The sequence below is a fragment of the Panthera pardus genome, unplaced genomic scaffold (genome assembly GCF_024362965.1).
Source record: "Panthera pardus isolate Hobbes unplaced genomic scaffold, ASM2436296v1 HiC_scaffold_1, whole genome shotgun sequence".
Lineage (NCBI taxonomy): Eukaryota > Metazoa > Chordata > Mammalia > Carnivora > Felidae > Panthera > Panthera pardus.
The window spans coordinates 89894839-89917376 of record NW_026526654.1 but is presented as its reverse complement, the minus strand read 5'-3'; the positions used below and the strand labels follow the sequence as shown (position 1 = coordinate 89917376).

At 51.2% G+C, this 22538-nt stretch overlaps 2 protein-coding genes across 3 annotated transcripts; one reads left to right on the top strand and one right to left on the bottom strand.

Annotated features, from left to right (window-relative positions):
• Positions 1-1037: 1037 nt before the first annotated feature.
• Positions 1038-19799, bottom strand: GJA3 (gap junction protein alpha 3). Of its 2 annotated transcripts, none has more exons than XM_019436486.2 (2): positions 19595-19799; positions 1038-3681 (listed from the first exon to the last, which is right to left on the bottom strand). In XM_019436486.2, the coding sequence occupies exon 2, from the start codon at positions 3662-3664 to the stop codon at positions 2309-2311; it is 1356 nt and encodes a 451-aa protein (XP_019292031.2). In that variant the 5' UTR covers positions 3665-3681; positions 19595-19799; the 3' UTR covers positions 1038-2308. The 2 variants fall into 2 exon arrangements, with proteins under 2 accessions (XP_019292031.2, XP_053757096.1); XM_053901121.1 differs by lacking the exon at positions 19595-19799 and adding an exon at positions 7308-7779.
• Positions 18529-21078, top strand: LOC128777326 (uncharacterized). The gene is made up of 4 exons (XM_053903833.1): positions 18529-18565; positions 18653-18696; positions 19172-19417; positions 19462-21078. Exons 1-4 carry the CDS (start codon positions 18529-18531, stop codon positions 21076-21078), a joined length of 1944 nt encoding a protein of 647 aa, XP_053759808.1.
• Positions 21079-22538: the final 1460 nt, after the last annotated feature.

Below are 22538 nucleotides of genomic sequence, written 5' to 3'. Positions count from 1 at the left end.
AATCTAATTTCACACTCCTACCCATTCACTAAATGGGCCAATTAGACTACGGTCAATTCATAATACTGGCATCTTCATCAACGTATGGTGAAGAAAATCCAATTTTAAAGTGCAGAAACTTAAAAACTTTTTTAAGATGACTGAAATGTAAAAACTATAATTATAGTTCTCATTCTCATCTCCAACCCCACTCAGAATTCAATCCTGGGTAAGTCAGAAGGTTATTACTAACATTTATAATGGTAGGACTTGAAGAACCTGTGGCCACATCCCCTGAATGAGTTGTGCTTTCGCCATTAGCTGCAGTCGCGACCAAAGCTTTTTTTTATCGGAATGCTTTTCAAACTAGGGTTTTCCGGTGCCCTCCTCGGCCAGGCCGGCTGGGCCCTACTGCCTGAGCCTAAGGCGTCCACTGTATGTGACGAATGTCTGCGTCTACAATGGCACTAGCTATGCCCAGCCGAGGGAGAACTGGGAGAGCAGTCACTCAAATAGTTTTGTGTAAGGCTCAAATCTGAGAGAGGCTGAACGCGAAAGTATGGAAATTAGCATTTCTCAAGCCGTGGAGGGGCGATTGTCCACGTCTGCAGCAAGCGTTGACCCTCTAACGAACATGCTGCACCCATTCATCTGAGAATGGGAATCACAGTCTTTTTCATCAGATGCTAGTGGGTCACTCTTTATGATATAAAACACCAAGTGCGTTTAGAGTGTGGCTCCAGAGGGATTGTCAGGAAATTGGAGTTCATTCATATAGAGAAAGGAATCAAGTTGGCGAGTGTTTGGTGTTTTGCTGAATAAGGGCTGACACTACTCAGTGGAAGTCGGAGGGTGAGAAGGACCAGGCTCAGCATGACTACTGTTCATCGGTCTATAAACAGAGACGAAGACAGGACAGCAGAGTGTGCAGTACAGAAAATTCTGCCGCCTTCCAGCCACAGCCCACAGAGAAATAGCCCTGTCAGTGCAGCGATCTGCATGGGTGACAAATGAGGCGAACGCACATCCGAAATCAGCACATGCACTTACACAGGAAGTAAAACCCAGATACTTTTATTTACACTTTAGAAAGCAAACAGGCTGCCCACAAACAATGGTTAGGAAACTCTAAGAGGTTTTTTTTTTGTTGTTTTTTTGTTTTTGTACTCTTAAAAAAATGTAGGTCATTGATTCATCTGTATAAATCATTTTTCTGGCAAGAGTGGTTAACTTTTAACCTCCCATTCAAAAACTTCACAACTTCAAGTATTTGAAATGCACTTAAAATTTCCCCTGCTTTTATTTTGTATCGTACATTCTCGTAGCCATTAGCTGACTCCTGAGGTCGAAGAGTTTCTTTTAAAAGAAAATCCAAATCTTTACTAGTATGTAATGGGACAAATTAGCATTCTCTCAGTCACTATTCATCTTAATGGTACTATTTTTCCTTCATTTTTCCTGAAAGAAAGTCGGGGGGGGGGGCGGGGGGATAGGCATACCTGTACAATTCAGATCAAAGCACAAAATATCATTTAAAAAATAAATACCTAAGGCATACCTGCCACACTTGTATTTCAATTTCCTCAACTGTTTAAAAATTACCCCAAGTGTCGCTGCGTTTCTACCTGCTCTCTTACCAGCAGCCTCCGTGGCTCTCGCCTGCTGGATCTCCGCCCCTGGAGGGTACCTGCTCATCGTCACTCGTCACGAAGCGCACAGTGTGGAATCCTGGGCTTCCCAGGCAATTTCAGAAACTCAAATGACAGTCTATGGACTCGCTCTAGGTCTTTTTTTAGTGCAGTTTGGCAAATATCCCAAATGAAATTCAACTCTAAGTTAAAAGTATCAAACAGAGATAGTGCTAAGGGCATCTGTGACTTTGTGGGCTGCCCAGAGGCTCTGGGGAAGCGTAGGAATGGAAAACCCAATTGCCCCCCGGGTAAAGACACCTGTCGCTTTACCACAACGGAACAGTTACCCACAGAGACGGCGGAGCCCAAGGCTGGACAGCAGCACCTGCAAAGGCGGCCCAGGTTGTTGGACTCTTGGGTGGCCGTGAACATCTTTCAAGGTCAACAGCCCCTGCACCCACGTTGCCCCCACCTCCCCATCTCAGCAAGCACTGACGTTCTCCCCACTCTACCTCACAGTGTTAAGAACAGCAAGCATGGACACACAGAAACCTGCTCTCCTCCTCGTGATCTTCCCCTTCCGCCACTGCAGTGCCCTCTCCCTTCCAGGCTCTCTGTCTACCTGCAGACCGGAACTGCACTTCGGTTTTGGTTGCGAGAAGAAACGGTTATTACAAAGCTGTCTGGAGAGACGCCCGCTAGATGGCCAAGTCATTCGGTCTGGCCCGGCCGCCGCTGGACTTACTGGCCTTGCTCGACCGCCCGGGGTCTGCGGGGGGCAGAGGAGGCGCGAGCATCTCCACCTCGGGGCTCCCCGCCTGCTCCCCGTCCAGGTCGGGGGTCCCCGCCGATTTGCCGTCGTCGCCCAGGCTGCTGCCGGTCCCGTCCGCCAACGGGCCGGGGGCGCTGCCGCCCGCGCCTGCGTCCTGCGCCAGCTGCCCGGTGCTGCCCGCAGGGCTCGGGGAGGCAGAAGCGGACACCGGCGGGGAGGCCTTTCTCCCGGCCGTCTGCTGCTCGGCCTCCTGGTTGGCCCAGTTCTGCTCTGCCGCTAGCAGGTGGTGGTTGCCGTTGTGGAATCTGGCAGGGCGAGCCTTCTCGCGCGCCTCAGACGGGGCGGCCGTGCCGAGGTCGGTGGCCGGCGGAGGGGCCCCGGGGTAGCCCGCGGCGGTGGCCGGTCCCAGGGAAGAGGCGGAGTGCGTGTAGTAAGGCGGGAATCCGATGGTGACCGTGGGCAGGGCGGACGGGGAGGGGAGCGGCAGCGGGCTCACGCCGCCAGGCTTCGCGGCCCCCACCCTGGATTCGGGGGAGTCTGAGCGGTAGTGGTTGGTCATCCCCTGTTTGAGCTTCTTCCAGCCCAGGTGGTAGATCTCCAGCATGTTGAGTACCAGCGACACGCAGGCCACTGCCAGCATGAAGATGATGAATATGGTCTTCTCCGTGGGCCTGGAGATGAAGCAGTCCACCGTGTTGGGGCAGGGCCACCGGTCACAGCGGTAGAGGGGCTTCAGCTCGAAGCCGTACAGAAAGTACTGGCCGGCGATGAAGCCCACTTCAAAGAGCGTCTTAAAGATGATGTTGAAGACATAGGTCCGCAGCAGGGCGCCGGCGATGCGGATCCGGCCCCGGTCGTCGCGCACCGGCGGCCGGTCCTTCTGGCCGTGGCCGCCGGGCCCGCAGCGCGCGGCCGGCCCGGGGTGCGGGCCGTCGGCCTTCGGCAGCTCCTCCTCGCGCTCCTTCTTCTTCTCCTCCATGCGCACGATGTGCAGCACGTGGCCCAGGTAGATGAGCGTGGGCGTGGACACGAAGATGATCTGCAGCACCCAGAAGCGGATGTGGGAGATGGGGAAGGCTTTGTCGTAGCAGACGTTCTCGCAGCCGGGCTGCTGCGTGTTACACGTGAAGTCCGACTGCTCGTCCCCCCAGACCTCCTCCGCCGCGGCGCCCAGCACCAGGATCCTGAAGATGAACAGGACCGTCAGCCAAACCTTGCCAATGACCGTGGAGTGCTCCTGCGCGTTCTCTAATAGTCTCCCCAGAAAGCTCCAGTCGCCCATTGCTTCAGCTTGCTAACCTGCAAGGGAACATCGCAGGTTAGTAGGAAGGAGGCCGCGGGGGGGGGGGCAGGGGCCGGCGGGCGCGGGGGGGGGGGTGGGGGACCCGGCACGCGGCGCTGGGCGGTCGCTCCCCTGCGAGGCCGTCCTCCCGCTGCCAAACGCGGGAGGCGCTGCGGAGCCCTCCACGGCACGCGAGTGCCCGAGTGTGCGTGTGCCTGCGTGCGTGTGCGCGCATGCGCCCGTGTGCGTGTGTGCACGTGCGTGCACGTGCGTGCGTCTTCCCACGGGGGCCCCGAGCCGGGTTACAGCCACGCCCGCAGCGCCGGTGTCCCTCGGAGCTACTGTCGCAGGACACGAGTGCGGCACGAACCAGATGCCCACAGGTGACCGAAGCCCTTAAACCCTGTGTCTCCATCTAAGATGGGACGATGGTCATTGGGTCATGCGCAGTAAGCTGCTTCCTAGATGAGGGACGGAGGGCCCGTGGACCCCCCTGTGGAGGTAGCTGTGGTCCTCGGACGCGGGGGCCCAAGATGAGAAGGGGTCCTCCGTGTCGCTGCTGCCCCAACAGGCCTGACGCTTCCAACCGGAACTGAAAGGCAGCTCCATTCTTTGCGTCAGGAGAGCCGTCTACGCGGTGAGTTCCGGCAGCACTGAAGGACACTCTTCTCATTTTGAATTTTAAAAATGTTTACAAATATTAATTTTTATGAACTGGTGTGAAGACCAATAAAACATAACTTTACTCACCATGATCTAAAGAAACAAATGTTAACGCTCTCTTGGAATAAACTTCCAACCCTTTGTTTCCGTCATTCGAGGTCTTTGGAGAAACGTTACTATTCACATATCCTACCAGCCTCCTTGCCCCTGTTGTGACTGGCGTCTGTTCTATTTGGCATGTTCTTACAAGGGAAAATATTTTAATGTAGAAACTGAATTATTGGACATGAAACAACCCACTCTCGCATGAAGGATGTCCGGTGTCAGGGAACCGTTCTAGATGACATCCTGCTTACCCTAAACCCCGGATGTCATGATGTCTCTGACCGCCCTCTCTGCCCATAGCCATGGCCCTTCCCTCCACTCTGCTGAAGCGTTTCCCCTGGAGCATAGGACAGAAGCCTTGACCGTGCGTCCCAGCCCTCCGTCCCTGATCCAACACCCTGGTGACGCATGCTTCTTGTGATCCCGAGATGGCCTTTATGCCTTTGTATGTCCTGTTTCTGCAACTTCAGACTTGGCCCCAGGCCAGGCGGGGACTGGCCTGTTGACCTCCACTCTCCCTTCAAGAGTGGCCAACTCAGGCTGACACGGGTGCCCTGTGTTTTCTCTTCCCCTTATCATGGCCTGGCTTAACGACTGTTGCCCCCTTTGCATTCCAGGAGGTTCTCTCCGTCCTCCCACACCTCCCACCTTGCTAAGCTGCGAACAGCATCCTCCCTCCTTGCTGTCCCTGGACACACAGCCTCCAGAGTTTCTACAGAAAACCACCTTTAAGCACCTTGACTGCTTGTGGACTTTCTCCCTAATTCTAGTTCTGAGGTTGGGGTTTGCATGTGCACCCTTTCCTCCTTGATGTCTGCAGGCAGAACAGCTGGGCAGTAGCATTTCTGGAAGTCTCTAAGGAAAGGTCAGTGCAGGAAATTTATTCTTCTTCCTGCCACCCTCCCAGATGTGCAGGTAGGTTCTGCCTTGTCCAGCACAGCATAATGTGCTAAATAAAAGGGAGTCAATGCGATGTGCCTGGTGGGTTCTCCCCACAAGGCTGGTGGCACAGAATGCCACGAGGGAGGGCCTGCTTGTCACAGGGCCTGGGAAGTGTTGCTGGCATTGCCCTGCAGGGCCAGGGAAGCAAAATGTTCCATAATGATTGGGGCGTCCCCCACAGTAAAGAGCTGGCCCGCCCCAAATGTCCATTGTGCACCTGTTGAGAAACACGGGGCCAGGGAAACATTTCTTCAATCAGTAAATCAGACGAGGGGGGTACGGCTGCTGACTGTGGCATCTTGTTACTCACCTTTGCTGGCCCAGCCTCTCCAGAGTTCTTTAGGTCCAGGTGCTGCAAACACTTTCAGATAGGTACCCTTAAAAGGAATTGTGACCTCTGGGTGCAGCTACGGAATCACAACGTGTTACCATCTGCATACTTCGCGGGTACTCTGGCATGTGTCAGAGCTCAGGAAATCCTAAAGAGGGGACAACTAAGAATGTGTCCGGTGGGGGGGGCGGGGGAGAGCCCACGGCTCACGCACTGCGTGATGGCACACACTGACAAGGTCTTTCTGCAAAGGAGTTCAGTAATATGTAAGAAAAGATATAAAAAGCATGATACCTTGGGGCGCCTGGGTGGCTCAGTCGGTTAACTGACTTCGGCTCAGGTCACGATCTTGTCATAAGTGATCTCATCTCAATCTCATGAGTTCGAGCCCCACATGAGGCTGTGCACTGCCAGTGCAGAGCCTGCTTGGGATTCTCTCCTTCCTCTCTCTCTGTCCCTCCCCCGGTCGTGCTTTCTCTCTCTCTTAAAAACAAATAAACTTAAGATCATGATACCTCTAACCTCTAATTCTACTCCTGGGACATCATACCAAGGAAATAACCAGAGATTTTGATGAATGGATGAACATGGATATTGACTGTGAATTATTCATAAGAAGGAATAATTGGAAACAGAAGTGCCCACTAAAGGATGAGCAATTAGACACATAGTGCCCAAGGCTGGCATCGGGATCTGGCTGACCCCGCTCCTACTCCCATCCCCCTCTCCCTTGCCTGCCCGTAATGTAATGTGACCGGGAAGGGAAATTCTTGCTTTCCCACCTCCTTTTGTTGTCTCCAGTGGGGAACTTCCGAGAAAGCTTTTGGTTTCCTAATAAAAGGGCAGGTGGCTACCTTTGCCGTCACTTTCCCTATCCGCCTATGGTGAGGACAGATGCGATGCCTGGAGTGGGGCAGTCACTTTGCAGGCATGTATCAATAAGCACGAGGGCATGGTCAAGAAAGTCCCAAGGCACCTGTTGTGACACTGTGGACGTGCTGAATCAACCGCAACACAAGCTCTAGACTTATGTGAAGGGAGAAAACCCTGTTTGTTCAAGTTAGGTTTCCTATTGCTTGCAGACAATTCCTACACTCTCTTAAATTACTTACAGGTTAAGGCCAGCTATACATGAAAAGCTGTGACTCATTCATAACGACTAAAACACAAGGTATTCATCAGACGGAACTTTTAAGATCATTAGTGACTTGAAGATACGTTCATGCCATACTGATAAATGACAAAAACCTAATACAAAACCATAGCCTTTTACCCGCTGTTTCCCACACATTCATACATGCAAAGGAAGAGCGGAAGGATGCTGAAATGTGAACCACGGCGTTTCTAGAACTGGGTGATTTTTATTCTCTTTTCCCATTTCTTTGCATTTTCTGTAACAACTTACTACATTTATGGTCATAAAGGATTAATGACCGTGACTCATGTTTCAAAGTTCTAGTTTTTGAAAAAACCTGATTCTTTGTTCATTGTTCTTTCATTAAGGTGTCTACTCCTTCGACCTCTTTAATCGCGTCCCTGGTAAGCGCTCAAAAGACAAATTGATACATGGGACATCAGCCCAATGTCAGATTGGAGACTGACCCTGGGGTCTCTGAGATGCATCACAGATCCTGACAATGGCTGTCGCCGATGACACGGAGCTTAAACTGGATTCTCCCGCCACGGCGGTCTGCCGAGTTCCCCCAACGCAAGGGCCGGCCTCTTTGTATCCTGATGTTCGCTGCTGGGTCTTACCACTACCGCGCTTCACAGTTTGGGTTTTCTTCCGGAAAATACGTGAATGAGTGAATAAAAACATTCACCAGAGGAGTGTCTATGACAAGGCCTGCAGTGTGGGTCACGGTCAGATCGAGACGGGAGACTCCACGGTAGAAGTGACATCCCCTCCCTTCGGAGTCGCCACAGTCCGCTCCAGATGCCACGCAGACGTTCTTAAGGTGTTTTATCAACACCGCTTTGGGATCCTACCCCTCATACCAGTTCAGTAAGAAGACGCCAGCAGAGGAGTGAAGACGCGCAGTCTGGACAGCAAGCCTCTGCTGCTACGTAAGGGCCAGCAACGGACCAGAGGAAGCCTCACGATCCACTGAGCGTTGCCAGCCAGTGACGCGACCACAAGGTGAGCGAGTGAAGCAGCTCCCTGCTTGAGAAAACGGGTTTCTTCTTAGTGGCAGTGTATTGGGCCATTTCGGGGCGAAAGCAGGGCCGCTGCTGACAGCTCCCAGGGCCGAGCGCTTAACTCCGCGAGGTGCCCGTGAGCTCACCGCAGAGCGTGCTGCACTCTAGGTGACTGCTCTCCCACGGCGGCAGTGGGGTCCCCGATTACCCGGACGTCACTTACCTGCACGAAGTGGCATTTAATTGATTTTTGCTTTTATCTCCAGGGAAACTTTGGTTCTGACACCAACACAGAACAAGAGCTGATGCTGCCGAGTGTACACGTGGCTGCTTCCCCGTTCTTCTGACCGTCCTGCTTTCCCTTTCAGAGGTAAACAGGTTCCCCTCGGCCTTCGGGAGGTGTTAAGTGCCCCTCGGATCAATCAGTGGCTGTCTGTTCAGTGACCGTCCTGTGCTCAACTCTGGGCCACAGGTTCCGTTGAATACAGTGGAAGTAAACACATGGCGTCTCTCTGGGAATCTGCTTGTGGAGATGGGAGAACTCAGGAAAATGGGGAGCTATACAGGTGCGGAGGGATCTCGGAGAAAAAGGAGATTAATATGAGGACATGCAGGCGGGGAAGGCTGGCCAGGGGAGAGTGGAATTTGAGCGGGGATTGAGAGAGGTGGCTTCGGGCAGGGGACAGGAGTGCACTTCAAGGCCAGAACGACGTTCCCTTGGCAGCGGGAATACGTGTGACCTGGTGTTGGGAGGCGGCTGCTTCTGCACAGAAGAGCTGTGTGGCCTGCACACAGTAGGCATTCAGTAAACACGCGTGGGACGGATGAATGAAGGACATCGAGGGCCGCCAAACCACTTGGAGAGCGGGAGATAGGCCGAAAGTGCTGTTCAGGAAAGAAGGGGCCCCTCTAACGGCCAGTGGGGACTCAGGAAGAGTGATAATCTCCAAGTGAGTGCTGAAGGCCTGGGCTGAATGACAGCAGCAGCAAATGGAAAAAGGAAGGACAGAAAGGAGACACAGTCTGGAGACAAAAATAAAGCAGGATGTAGAGTCTGCCGAGAGTCAGTGAAAGGGAGAGGCATGAATTAAAGACAAAGCTCACATTTCTGAGCCTGAGTGGGAAAATCAGGGGGTCGTTTGAAGACAGAAACATTGAGGGAGGCTTGCTAACTTGGGATTGGGAGACAAGGTGAAGACTGGTGGTTTTGTCTTTCCGGATCAAAAGCAGCGGTGGGAGAGATGAGCGAGCTGCCCAGGAGGAAGCTGGAGACACAGAACTGGAAGAGGCTGGAGAGGGTCCGCAGTGTAGCTCCACTCTCCCGGGGGAAGACGACAGAGCAGAGAACAAAGGACGGACGTCTGTGGAAAATCCAGCGAAACGGATGAAGACAGCATGGGAAAGGACTCACCGCCCTCGGCGTGTGTGGTGCGTGTTCGATGAAGGATCGCGGGACTGGCCAACTGGGTAAGAGCCTGAGACTGAGCAATGACGGAGAGCGGCGATGCCCGGACAGTGTGGAGGGAAGGGACCTTCCCCAGCGGGGGCCCGATCAGCTCTGCCAGACAAGTTCACCTTGTCTGGCTTGTAGTTGCTTTTGCTTTCAAAGTAATGTCAGAAGACCCTTCCTTCTTTACCGAATTGACCCCAACACAGAGCCCTGTCTGAGCTACTAAGATGCAAGATTACGTTGGGCGTCAGTACGCAGCACGGCCCACGTCACTGCTGGAGCGCTGTTCGTGTCTCCGAAGGCACATTCTCTGACCGCTGTCAACACGACCGGAGAACGAGGGTGACACGGAAGCGAGGAGGCCGAAGGAGGACTTTGAAGAAGGAGGTGACGACCAGTGTCAGCATTCTTTGTGTGTTCGAGATGGATGGGAATAAAGCAAAGGCTTTGATCTCACAATAAGAAGGCCACTGATGGTCTTTAAGTGCCCAGTCTAGTGGGAGCGTTGGGGCAGAAACAAAAGCCTAGACTGGGAGCTGAAGAGGCAGAGTGTGGGAGGGAAATGGAGGCATGACACAGAGAGTCCTGTTCAGTAAGTCTAGAACCTAAAGGAAGGGCGACACGAAATGGGTAACAAGGCCCAGTGGAGGTGTTTTCAAGATAGGGAAGGCTGTGGGTGCTTGGCATCAGAGAGGCGGAGTCACGGGGACAGGAGGAGGGGGGGAGGGTCAGGCTGCCCAGCAGCAGGACGGGGCAAAAGGACGGGAGGGGGTGCTGCGAGGGCAGACGCAGGACGAGCATCCTCCGCGGTGATGACAAGGCTCTTCTCGGCAGGGTCGAGCAGGCGGTCATCTTCTCAGGCAAGGGCAGGACTTAAGCCCCCGAGAAGAAAAAAGGTTTGATGACCAGGGAACGGAGGGGATGAGAAAGGGACCGGGCTCCCCGAGTTCCCCGCACAGCCAGACCACAGGTTGCGGCCACTCAGTGAGGACTGAGCAAAGGCCACACTACCTGTGAGGTGCTCAGTGCTGAGCAACACAGAGCACTGCCTGGTGCCACGTAGGCTGTGGCGGGAAAGATGTGGGACAGAAGAGAAGAGAGGTCAGGTGCTGCGTGCTGTGGGTAGACGGAGAGCTGGGGCGGGGCAGGGGGAAGCACAGAGGGCAGTGCGGGGGCTGCTGAGGGCTGGCTGAGAGGGTGACATCACAGTGAAGAACTGGGCCTCAGATATGAGGGACGAGTCCAGGCAGAGGACGAGTCCAGAGGAGCAGACAGGTAGACACAGGTCAGGGAGGAAGTCTGGAGGTGGACAGATCGCGGCAGACAGCGATGAGAACTTTGGCTTATGCTCCAAGTGAGACGAGAGGGCACTGGAGGGTTTGAGCAGAAGAGTGACGTAATCCGGCTTCCATCTTCACAGGACCCTTGTGGTTGCTGTGCCGAGAACGGCTGTGGGGCGGAGGGGGTGAGGGTGATCGCGGAGGGTCCAGTGAGGAGGCTGTGCTGTGATCCAGAAACGTGACAGTGGTGACAAACGGCTGAGTTTGCACAGACTCTGAAGGTCGGTCCAGCATGATGTGCTGATGGGTCAAGGATCGGGTCGTGCCGAGGAGAGGCCAAGGTTTCCGCCCCGAACAGGAGGAAGGATGGGGAGACCAGAGGAGGTACAGGTTTGGGAAAGGCATGGAAATCAGGAGTCCTGTTTTGGAGACGGTAAATGTGAGACATCTATCAGACATACAAGTGTCGAGGCCAGAGATAAACATTGGGGAGTCATCACCAAACCCCAAGACTGGACTGAGATCGTCTGAGGGCAGGGGAGAAGGACAGGGGGCTGAAGACCAAGCCGTGGGGTGCTCCAGCATTTGGAGGTTGAGTACGGAAGGACAAGCTTACAGAATAGCTGCTTATTAGGAAATGCAACTTTTAGTTAGCACTCTGGGAGATTAACACCCAAAAGGTGTCATTTGTATTTTTACTTGATTCCCTTTTGTAACAATACATTGACACTAAAAATATTGGTACTTGGTTTTTAAGTTAGAGGTAACGAAACATGAAGCGTGGCTAGGCAAATTAATTTTGTGTTACCTGTGACCGCCTGGAACATTGTTGAGTAGGACCAAGAGGGTCACATACAGGCTTAGCCGGAAAGAGTTCTATGTTCGGTTAGTAATATCTGCTAAGGTTTGGTATGCGGCAGTGTGGCCCAAAAGCCAATTTTTGCCAGCCCTGAGTTGGCACAAATTTAAAAGAACACGGAAGGCTGAACCAGTCACGAATATGATACAATGAAAGTGGCTTATCTAATTATCTTTTTAGCAGGTGGAAAAACTGTTTTCCATTAGCTTTAAACCTTCCCTGCCTATTTCAAGCTTTCACATTTAAAATAGTAATTTCCAGATGCCATGGGGACCGTACCCTACGTTATTAAGTACTTACCACAGTTTTCCATAATTCTCGTCTCTTCAAAAAGGAAACAATTCAAAATAAGTTCACCAAAATAACAAAAGACCCCTTCTTCTTTTACACTATAGCCTCACCTCCAACATTTAGTGTTGTCTGAGCTCCTAAGACTAAAGAGCAAGATGGGGACTAGGCTTTTAAAAGCTGGCTCGGTGCCACTTATAATTCAGTGTCACAGCAACGGGAGAAGTTCAGCCACACAGACAAGCATAACAGAGGAAGAAACCGAACCCCTGAAGTTTCAGACTGGGTAACGTGTGACTTGTTTTCCATCTCCAGAAGAGAACAACCGGTCACACCAACCAGCAGGGCACCAATGGCAACAGTCCTACCTACACGTGACTGTCTGGTAGGACGAGTCCTCAACTTTGTTCTTCACAAAGTTGGCTTTTTCGTTCTTCCCTATGAAATTTAGCTTGTCAAGGTCCACAAAAATCTGAAACGTGATTTTGTTGGGAGAAATGACATTTATGGTGGCATCAAATTTAGCTCTTTGTGAACTAGTTTCTCCGCCAATAAAGCACAACTGATCCACCGCACAGACCTTCTTCATGCCCTTCAACGTGTGTTAGGACACTGGAGCTAAAGGTCTTACACGTCTTTTGTTAGCTTTATCCCTAATTTATACTTGTTCGATTTGTTGTTCCAAATAGTTTTTTTTTTTTAATTCTTTAATGTTTATTTATTTGAGAGAGAGAAAGAGCAACAGACAGACAGAATGAGCAGGGGAGGGGCAGCGAGACAGGGAGCTACAGAATCAGAAGCAGGCTCCAGGCTCTGAGCTGTCAGCAGAGGCTGATGCGGGGCTCGAACTCACCTAGGTGCCCCTTAATTTTTTTAAGGTTTATTTTTGAGAGATAGAGAGCGAGCGAGCATGAGCAGGGGAGGGGCAGAAAGAGAGACACAGAATCTGAAACAGGCTCCAGGCTCTGAGCTGTCAGCACAGAGCCTGACACGGGGCTCGAACTCACCAACCGCGAGATCATGACCTGAGCAGAAGTTGGATGCTAAACCGACTCAGCCCCCGCCAGGCGCCCCTGGAACATTGTTTTTATAAACTGATCTCGTATCCAGAAACTTGTTAGAAAGCTCTTACTAGTTCAAATAGTTACGAGACTCCTTTGGATTTTCTATGTAACATATACATATAACCATTTCATCTGCTATTAAGGATAGATTTGTTTCTTCCTCCCCTAATTCTAATTCCCGTTATTTCTTTTTCTTGTCTTGTTTTCTTGTACTGACCTGCACTCCTAGCACAATGTGATGATGGTGAGATCTTTTCACATTTTTGTCTTAAACATGAACGCTTCTTAGGTTTTAGCATTGAGTATGATGTTTCAACTTTTATCAGGCTAAGGAAGTTTCCTTGTAATCTTTGTTAAGTTTGTTGGGTTTTGTTTTCTAAATCATGAAAATCATGAATGAGTTTCTGAATCATGAATTTACTAAATTGGATTTGGTACTTTTTTCCCCACTGTTGTGAATTTTTTAGATGGTGAAGCACCGTATTACTCATTTTATTTTTAATATACTATCACATTCAATCTGCTACTTTATTTTGGATTATTTGTTCATACCTAAGATTGGTATCATTTTTTTGGTACTACCATTGGATTTGGGTAAGAACATTATTTTAGCCTGAAAAACTAAACATTTCCCTGAATAAGCTTGTATAAGAATGTCCTATAGAAGAATCTGGAATTAATGTCTTTTTTTAAGGGGGTCAGGAGGAAGCCTAGATACAAATTCAGCTTCATTAACTGTTATCGACATAAATAGGGCTGCTATTACTCTTAAGTCAATTTTGATAGCTTATATCTTTTAGAAAATTTTCCATTTCATCTAAGCTTCAAATTTATTGGCATAAAATTATCCATGGCATTTTCTTATGATTTTGAAACTGTATGGTATCCGTACTTAGATCCCTTGTTTGGTTCCAAATATTGTTTATTGGAAGTTTTTAAAGTATAAGTCTTGCTAGAAGTTTTTTTTACAGAATTATGATATGCTTGAAAAAGAATGAGAGTTTATTTTTGTTATTTTTTCCAGTGTCTTATCACATATGCTGTATTTACAGTATACAGAGCAAATCTCCAAAGATCTCCTATGGATCTTTTAAGTAGGGAATGTAGATTTTGGGATTTGCTAGTATTAGTATAAAATACACATATATAATTTAAGGGTATCCTCTATCTTAGTGTAAAATTATTTATTACCGTACAGTTCCAGGGGATTCCTTATTTTAAATGGAAAATGTGCATGGGCTCTATTACTTAACTTTTCACTAATCTAATGCTCTGGCAGGAGACATCACTATCGTACAGACGGATTTAATGAAATCGTAAAACACCGATTTTCCAACTTCTTTATCAATAACTTTAAAGCACCGCTAGAATTATATATTTTTGTTGTCAGAGAATCAATCTCTAGAAACATGAAATTGTTTTGAAATTATACTTCAGGGGCGCCTGGGTAGCTCAGTCAGTTAAGCGTCTGACTTTGGCTCAGGTCGTGATCGCGCAGTTCATGAGTTTAAGCCCTGCGTCAGGCTCTGTGCTGTCAGCACAAAGCCCACTTCAGATCCTTTGTCCCCCTCTCTCTGCCACCCCTGCCCCCCACCGCACATGCCCATGTGTTCTCTCTCTCTCTTTAAACATTTCAAAAATTATTTTTTAATAAAATTATACTTTTTTTTTAAAGATTTTATTTTTCAAGTAATCTCTACATGCAACATGGGGCCCGAACTTACAACTCCAAGACCAAGAGTCACATGTGCCACTGACTGAGCCAGCCGGGCACCCCTTAAATTATACTTTTATTTATTTTATTTATTAAATAAGAATGTATGGAAAACACCTGCCATCCATGTATTATTATTATTATCTCTATATTTTCTCTTGTATGCGGGGATTTTAATTGTTTTGGGGAGGGATTTAAATTGTTTATAAACACCTGAAAAGTCACATGCTCTAAAGTCTTTACTTGGCTAAGGTAAATATGGTCAATACTTTTCATTCTTAGTCAAGCGAAAAACTCAGTTTTTCTTTTGTTTTTGACGTTCTGTAATTTAAAAGCTGAGCGAGAGCTGATTTTAAGTTGGGAGCAACTTAAACAACTGTTATTAGTTTAAAAACAAATGTCTTCAAATTTTATATTCAATATTTTTTTTAACGTTTATTTATTATTGAGAGACAGAGCATGAGCATGGGAGGGACAAAGAGAGGGGGAGACACAGAATCGGAAGCAGGCTCCAGGTTCCGAGCTGTCAGCACAGAGGCCTACAAAGGGCTTGAACTCCTGAGCTGTGAGATCATGACCTGAGCTGAAGTCGGGCGTTCAACAAACTGAGCCACCGAGGCGCCCCTATATTCAAGAATTTTATGTTGGAGAATTTTATATTCAAGAATGACAACACTAAAAATACCCTTAACTTTTTATCCACAGTATTTCTTCTTTAAATACTGTGAATAAAATAAATATTCCTACCAGAAACCAGTATTAAGTCACCATTTCCACAATTAGAGTTCTAATATTAAGCTAGAAAATTAACAGCTGGTTGAGCTTCAGTTCAATTGACAGAAAAATGTACAAAGTCTGGAGCATAATTAGAAACGCGACTGTCTTCCAGCACTATTCATGCCTTCCTGGCTTCCTTTTTAAACCCTCCAAATGTCTGCCCTGTTCTATCACCCTGTGCAGGCCTCCAGTGTCTCCTGCCGATTAGTAGATGGCATTAAAAGTTTTAAACATCACTTCGGTGACAGACCTAAGAATAATACCATTTGAAATTTCGCTTATTTAAACATTTTATGTACACATTTTGGTGTCATTTAGGGTCAATTTTAATGTATTTCCGCATCAGTACTCAACTTTTAATTAGTGAATAATGAAAACAAAAGTCCTACTCTTGAAATAAAGCTGAATTTACCAATACCTCCTGAAGGGTGGCTTGGGGCGCGGGTGAATGACAATAAAGAAAATTCCAAAATATGGAGAACAAACAGAGGGTCTCTGGAGGGGTTGTGGGAGGGGGGGGCGTGGGCTAAATGGGGGAGGGGCACTAAGGAATCTACCCCTGAAATCACTGTTGCACTCTATGCTAGCTAACTTGGATGGAAATTCAAAAAAGAAAAAGAAAATTACAGGGGTGCTTTCGCGAGTGCTCTGAGCAGGCTCTTGTCCTAAAACACAAGATGGGGCACTCTGGACACTATGCCAAGTACTGACTTCCTAGAGTCTGGTCAAGTAAAAGGTAGTCTCCCTAAATAAATCCAAGCGACATCCTTCAGGAGTCTTACTCATCCACCGAGGAGATACGGAATCACGGCATTTTGGAGCCAGAAGAACCTGGGAAGCCGTCTGGTTTATCTATCCTCTTCACTTCACAGACTGGGAAATGCGGGCCCCGAGAGGGTACCGTGATTTGCCGAGGGCGACACAGCCCGCTGAAGCCTGCACGAAAACTCCTGACTTCTGCCTCTGGGTCCGGCCCACCTTCCCCTTCCGCGTGACTTCACGGGGTTATGCACCAGGCAGACTGTTCAGCTGACTACAGCTGCCTTTGCTCTTTTCTCCCAGTCCAAAGTGGCTAAAATTTGGGCTAAATATTATTAACATGCTAACAGTCCCGTTACTCCATCATATAAATTGGAATTGTCATTTAAAAATGTCTTAATGTTTATTTATTTTTGACAGACAGAGAGAGGCAGAGCACAAGCAGGGGTGGGGCGGAGAGAGAGGAGGACACAGAATCCAAAGCAGGCTCCAGGCTCCCAGCTGCTAGCACAGAGCCCGACACGGGGCTCAAACTCACAAACCGTGAGATCGTGACCTGAGCTGAAGTCAGACGCTTATCTGACTGAGCCACCCAGGTACCCTGTAAATTTTTAATGTTTTTTTTTTATTTTTTATTTTTGAGAGAGAGCACGAGCAGGGGAGGGGCAGAGAGAGAGGGAGACACAGAATCTGAAGCGGGCTCCAGGCTCCGAGCCATCAGCACAGAGCCCAATGCAGGGCTCGAGCTCACGAGCCGTGAGATCATGACCTGAGCCAAAGTCGGAGGCTCAACGGACTAAGCCACCCAGACACCCCTGGAATTGTCATTTTGAAGCAAATTCAGATAACTGTCTTTACTCTTGCTTAGTGAACGAAACTTCTCGGCCTTATACTCATGGTATTTTATGGTTACATTTATATTACTGGCACAGATGACATCTGTCAAAATGGTTTCTATTTTTGCAATAATAATTTCCATAGTATAAATATAATTTCCCTTTTATTCAAACCTACTTTTATTAGGATATAACACGGAAATCTCATGTATGTTCTAGAATAAAAGATTCATTTTAAAGCTAATACAAAATGGAGGTTCATGAATAAAATGAGTGTTAGTTCATGGAGATAATCAGGTGTCGTGAATGAAAAAAATTAAGTGATTTTTACATTTTAGTATCATTAGTTAACTCTAAGTTTAGAGCAGACCACTAATTCCTCAAATTAAAGAAACGTCAGAGTGCAGGAACTGCTCACATTAACCATTATGAAGTCATACTTTTGAAGATGCGAGATTTTAAAAAAGGACCAGAGGACGAATAGTAACCCAGTTATTATGATGAAGAATTTCCCACCACTGTAAGAACGAAAATTCAGATTGAACTTTATCTCTATTTTATTCCTTTTACGCATTATATGGAAATGGCAAAAACATAGTGTTTTTAGAGACCCACGCATGCTGTTTAGGGCCATACGCGTTGGACTTTTTTCTGTCTTCGATTTGGCGAACATTTAGCAAACGCCTGTCGTGTGTGTGCAGTGTGCTAAGTAAGACACGGCCTCACCCTCAGGCGGTTCATTCACAGTCTGTGGGTGAGACAGACGTGACAAAACTAATCGAAATATGGTGTGACAAGCGTCACACAGTGCTGGTGATGGCCACACCACATCGGAGTGGGGAGAGACTCCCCAATCCTTGGGTTTGGCTGAGTTTCTTAATACACAGATCCTGAGAGTCATGCTATCTGCACAGGGCGAAATACCTCTCAAGGGCCGTTCCGCTGTCTAGAACGTTCTGGCAATATTTTAGCACGTTACAAAAACCAAGTGTTTGTTCATGCATTTACATGTGATACTGAGGTAAAATCCTAAAAACCTAATCTATCCTATTTACTGTGTTAGGTGCATGTTCAAGCAATGGTAGCATCTGGAAGACTAATTATAGTTTAAATTCTTTACATACATGAGGCCAAAATGGTAGTGATACATACACATAAAGTTTCAAGTGTGTATGTAAAAGTTGTTTTTGTTAAGGAAATGAACACAACTTAAAATTTAAGTAACATTCAAAGAAACTGTCAAAAATAAAAAAAAAAATTTTAAGTTTATTTTTGAGAAAGAGAGGGAGAGAGAAGAGGGAGAAAGCGCGCCCACGGGCGGGGGAGGGGCAGAGAGAGAGGGAGCCACAGAATCCCAAGCAGGCTCCAGGCCCTGAGCTGTCAGCACAGAGCCCGACACGGGGCTGGAACCCAGGAGCTGTGAGATCACGACCGGAGCTGAAGTCCGGCAATTAATTCACTGGGCCACCCAAGAGCCCGCCAAATTCTTTTTCTTATTGGCAAACGGTGACATTTTGTTACATTTCATTATTTCGAGGTGGCTTTAAGCTGGTCAATATAAATAGCACCGTCTAATTTGTTACAGCAGTAAAATTTTCCTGAATTACTTTATGCTACAGGAGCACGTGCACTGCCCTCCCCGGATGCTTATCTCGACATGAATCAAACTGCTGCACCAGCGGAATATGTGCCAAGTTAGCTGTCGTTTACTTTGAACACACCGACCGTTGGAAAACAAAGCCCCCCTTTCCCTCTGTAATCTTTCAATGTTTGTTTTGCAGCACATTTCACAGCACATCGACGGGCCGTCGGTGAAGCGATGCGCGTATCATAAACCACCAATTTGAATTCCCGAGTAACACGAACCGAGGCATAATTCCCGTCTCGGCTGTTTTCACACGGCCATTCTTAAATGACATATTTTGACGCTCTCTTGGCAAAACAAACACTGGAGGACTCCACTTGTCCCTGGAGTCTCGGTCACACATGTTCCTGAGCCGAGAAACCTGGGTGGATTCTGTTCACTAGGGCGTCCACACTGCCACTCACTGTCAGAAGCACCTTCGGGAAGGGGTTACTACAGAAGGCAGAGAAGGGTTTCCCCGCTCTTCCGCGAGTTCTTTCCCCTTAAGCGCACCATCCCAGGCAGAGGGGCCAAGAAATGAGATCCCAGGCCCTGGCCCTTACGACTAAAGCACTTCTTAGGGGAAAAAAAAAAAAAAAAAAGACTCCCGAAAAGTTTCTTGGAGGAAGTAGGCGAGCCAACGCCGTCCCTACAAGACGCCGACGCCCCTGCACAGCGGCACCCGGCCGCCAGCCGCACCCCAGCCCCGCGCCCTGCGTCCGCGGCTCGAGCGCCCGCAGCGGCCTCGGCACCCCGCAGGTCTGAGGCCCCAGAGCCGCGCCTGCTCGCCCGAGGCGGAAAACGCCGCCGAGAAGCACCCGCCGGCCGGCCTTCGGCCGTGCGCCGGCGCTGCGCAGACACCTCGGGGCGCGCGGGGACGCCGACTATTCCCGAAGTTTCCCGAGCCCCCGTCTCTGACCCGGTCACTCCCACAACTCCCCGGACATCCCCCCCGGGGATCCGGAGAGGCCGGGGGCCGCACACGAGCGGCGGGGCTCGCGCTCCGGCCGCTCCGCCCCGGCCCGCCCGGGCGGGTCGGGGCGGTCGGGGGCGCCGGCGTCCCGCCCGTCCTTCCGCCCCGGCGCGGCCCCGCGCTTACCCCGCTGTGCCGCGGCGGCGACCCGGGTGCGCTCCCTCTCGAGCAGGGCTCCCGGCCGCTCTGAAAAGGAGAATCTTCTCTTACACGTGCGGTGCAACTTCACGCGTGCGCCCCGCGCCAGGGCCCGGCCTCCCCGCCCCGGCGGCCATCCCCGCGGCCCCAGCGCGCCCCGCGCTCGGCGCCCCCACGCCGCAGCCCCGGCCGCCGCGCCACGCCCCCCGCCGCCTCCCCCCCGGCCCGGGGGCCGCGCGGGGGCGGTGCCGGGCAGGGCGCGCAGCGGGGGCCCCCGCCCCGCGGCCCGCCCGGCGCCCCGCGCGCTCGCCCCGCACCCGCGCCCCGCCCGCGCTCCCCGTCCGCGCTCCCCGTCCCGCGCCCCCGCGAGCAGCCGCTCCCCGCCCCGCACCGCCTCTCGTGCGCCGTCGGTCGGCACTTGCCCCCGCACCACGCGTGCCGCCACACCGCGCCTGTACCCCGCGCTCCGCCACAGTGTCCGCATTCCCACCCGCACCTGCACCCGTCACCCCGCACCGGGCCCGCATTCCCACCTGCACCTGCCCCCGTCACCCCGCACCGGCCCCGCATTCCCACCCGCACCTGCCCCCGTCACCCCGCACCGGCCCCGCATTCCCACCGCACCTGCCCCCGTCACCCTGCACCGGCCCCGCATTCCCACCCGCACCTGCACCCGTCACCCCCGCACCGGGCCCGCATTCCCACCTGCACCTGCCCCCGTCACCCCGCACCGGGCCCGCATTCCCACCGCACCTGCCCCCGTCACCCTGCACCGGCCCCCGCATTCCCACCCGCACCTGCACCCGTCACCCTGCACCGGGCCCGCATTCCCACCCGCACCTGCACCCGTCACCCCGCACCGGCCCCGCATTCCCACCGCACCTGCCCCCGTCACCCCGCACCTGCCCCGCATTCCCACTGCACCTGCACCCGTCACCCTGCACCGGCCCCGCATTCCCACCCGCACCTGCACCCGTCACCCCGCACCGGCCCCGCATTCCCACCGCAACTGCCCCCGTCACCCCGCACCGGGCCCGCATTCCCACCCGCACCTGCACCCGTCACCCTGCACCGGGCCCGCATTCCCACCCGCACCTGCACCCGTCACCCCGCACCGGCCCCGCATTCCCACCGCACCTGCCCCCGTCATCCCGCACCGGGCCCGCATTCCCACCTGCACCTGCCCCCGTTACCCCGCACCGGCCCCGCATTCCCACCGCACCTGCATCCCGCGCCCCCACCCACGGGAGCGCCCTCCCACTCGGGATGTGGGCCCCGGGGCTTTTTCCCCGCCGCGGGGCTCCCGCGGGCCTCGGGTCTGTTCTCCACTGAAAGTTCTCGGCGCGCGCGCGAGGGGCGGAAGCGGGATCGAAGGGCGCCCGGGTTCCGCCTCGGCCGCCCCCGGGGCACCCCTCGCGCGCACGTGCGCCTGCCCTCGCGGGGCCGACCCGCGGCTCTGGGGGCGCTGCTGAGCCGTGGGGCGCGTGGGCGTTGGGGCGCCGCGGCCCCGCCCGCGTCCCGCCGCCCGGGGACGCAGGTTCCAGATGGCTGGCACGGGACGGGGCCACTGCGCATGGGGTTCCCAGTTAAGCTGGCCACATCGGCCACAGAAAAGCCAGAGCCGCGGCGTGGATGCTGTCGGGGGCCGCGCCCAGGCGCAGGCTGGAGCGCGTCCCGGAAAGGGAGCCGAGGAGCTATAAATAGTGGCCGCGAGCCTGGTTCCCATCAAACACACTTAATTTAGCCGGCGGCCATAGGGATTCTTATTTATTTATTACTTATTTTTAAAGCACTTGTTCCGATGCACTTGAGACTTGGCCCTGCCTGGGGGACAGGGAAGGTGTCCCCCTAGGTCACTCATTCCCGCCGGTCCTCGTGACCAGATGCCAGGGCGAGGCCTAGCCTGCTTGCCCAGACTGGGGTGAAGGTTTTCGTATCTTCTTTCCTCCCCACGGTTGGTATCGCGCACATTTGAAAGCCTACCACGAAAGCCCACTGAGCAAGAAAGGAAGCCCGTCCTTGTCTATGATTGTCTCAGTTTAAGTGTTCTCTCCGCTTCTCAGGATTCGCTTTTGCATCCCCAGGGTTTAGCACGGGACCTGGCCTGGACAGGATATTTAATAAATATTAGTTGACTGAATTTTGTTGACCCTTCTAGAGGCTGAAAATGATCTCGGAATTCCCTTTACGAGTGATGGACTTATTGCGGGAATGTGGCAAAATCAGAGTCTCTGATTGTTTTCAAATTTCCACGAAGCAGCTTCCGATCGCTGCTTTATTGGAGTCCGGATCTGCTCTGATTAGCCATCTTCTTTCCCTGGAGAGATCTGAACTGAAGGTTATATCCTAGGGAAGAAAAAACCCTAAGCTTCTGAAATCACATCTTAAAATATCTTCTCCCTTGTAGAACGTGAAGGTCTATGTATGTAGCAGGTGATGGTCATGTAGACTTAGTTTGTTTTTTTTAATTGAAAAATACTGCTCTACCAGGTCTTCAAATAATTTTCTGTTTAATTAGTTAATTAATTGATAGAGTTTATCCATATTGAGATAGATTGAGAGCGCACGAGTGGGGGAGGGGCTGAGACGGAGGAGAGAGGGAATCCTAAGCAGGCTGGGGGGGGGGGGGGGCAGCAGAGTCCCTGTGCGGCCTTGATCTTACCAACCAGGGGATCATGACGAAGCTGAAATCAAGAGTGGGAAGCTTGACCCACTGAGCCACCCAGGTGCCCCTATTTTTTATCTTCCATTGAACTATGGTTGACATACAGTATTAATATTAGTTTCAGGTATAAAACATAGTGATTTGACAATTATGTACACTGTGAAATGGTCACAGCAGTAAATGTAGTTACCATCTGCCACCATACCAAGGTATTGCAGTCTTATCGACTGTAATACTTTATGCTGTACTTTTCATCCCTGAGACTGG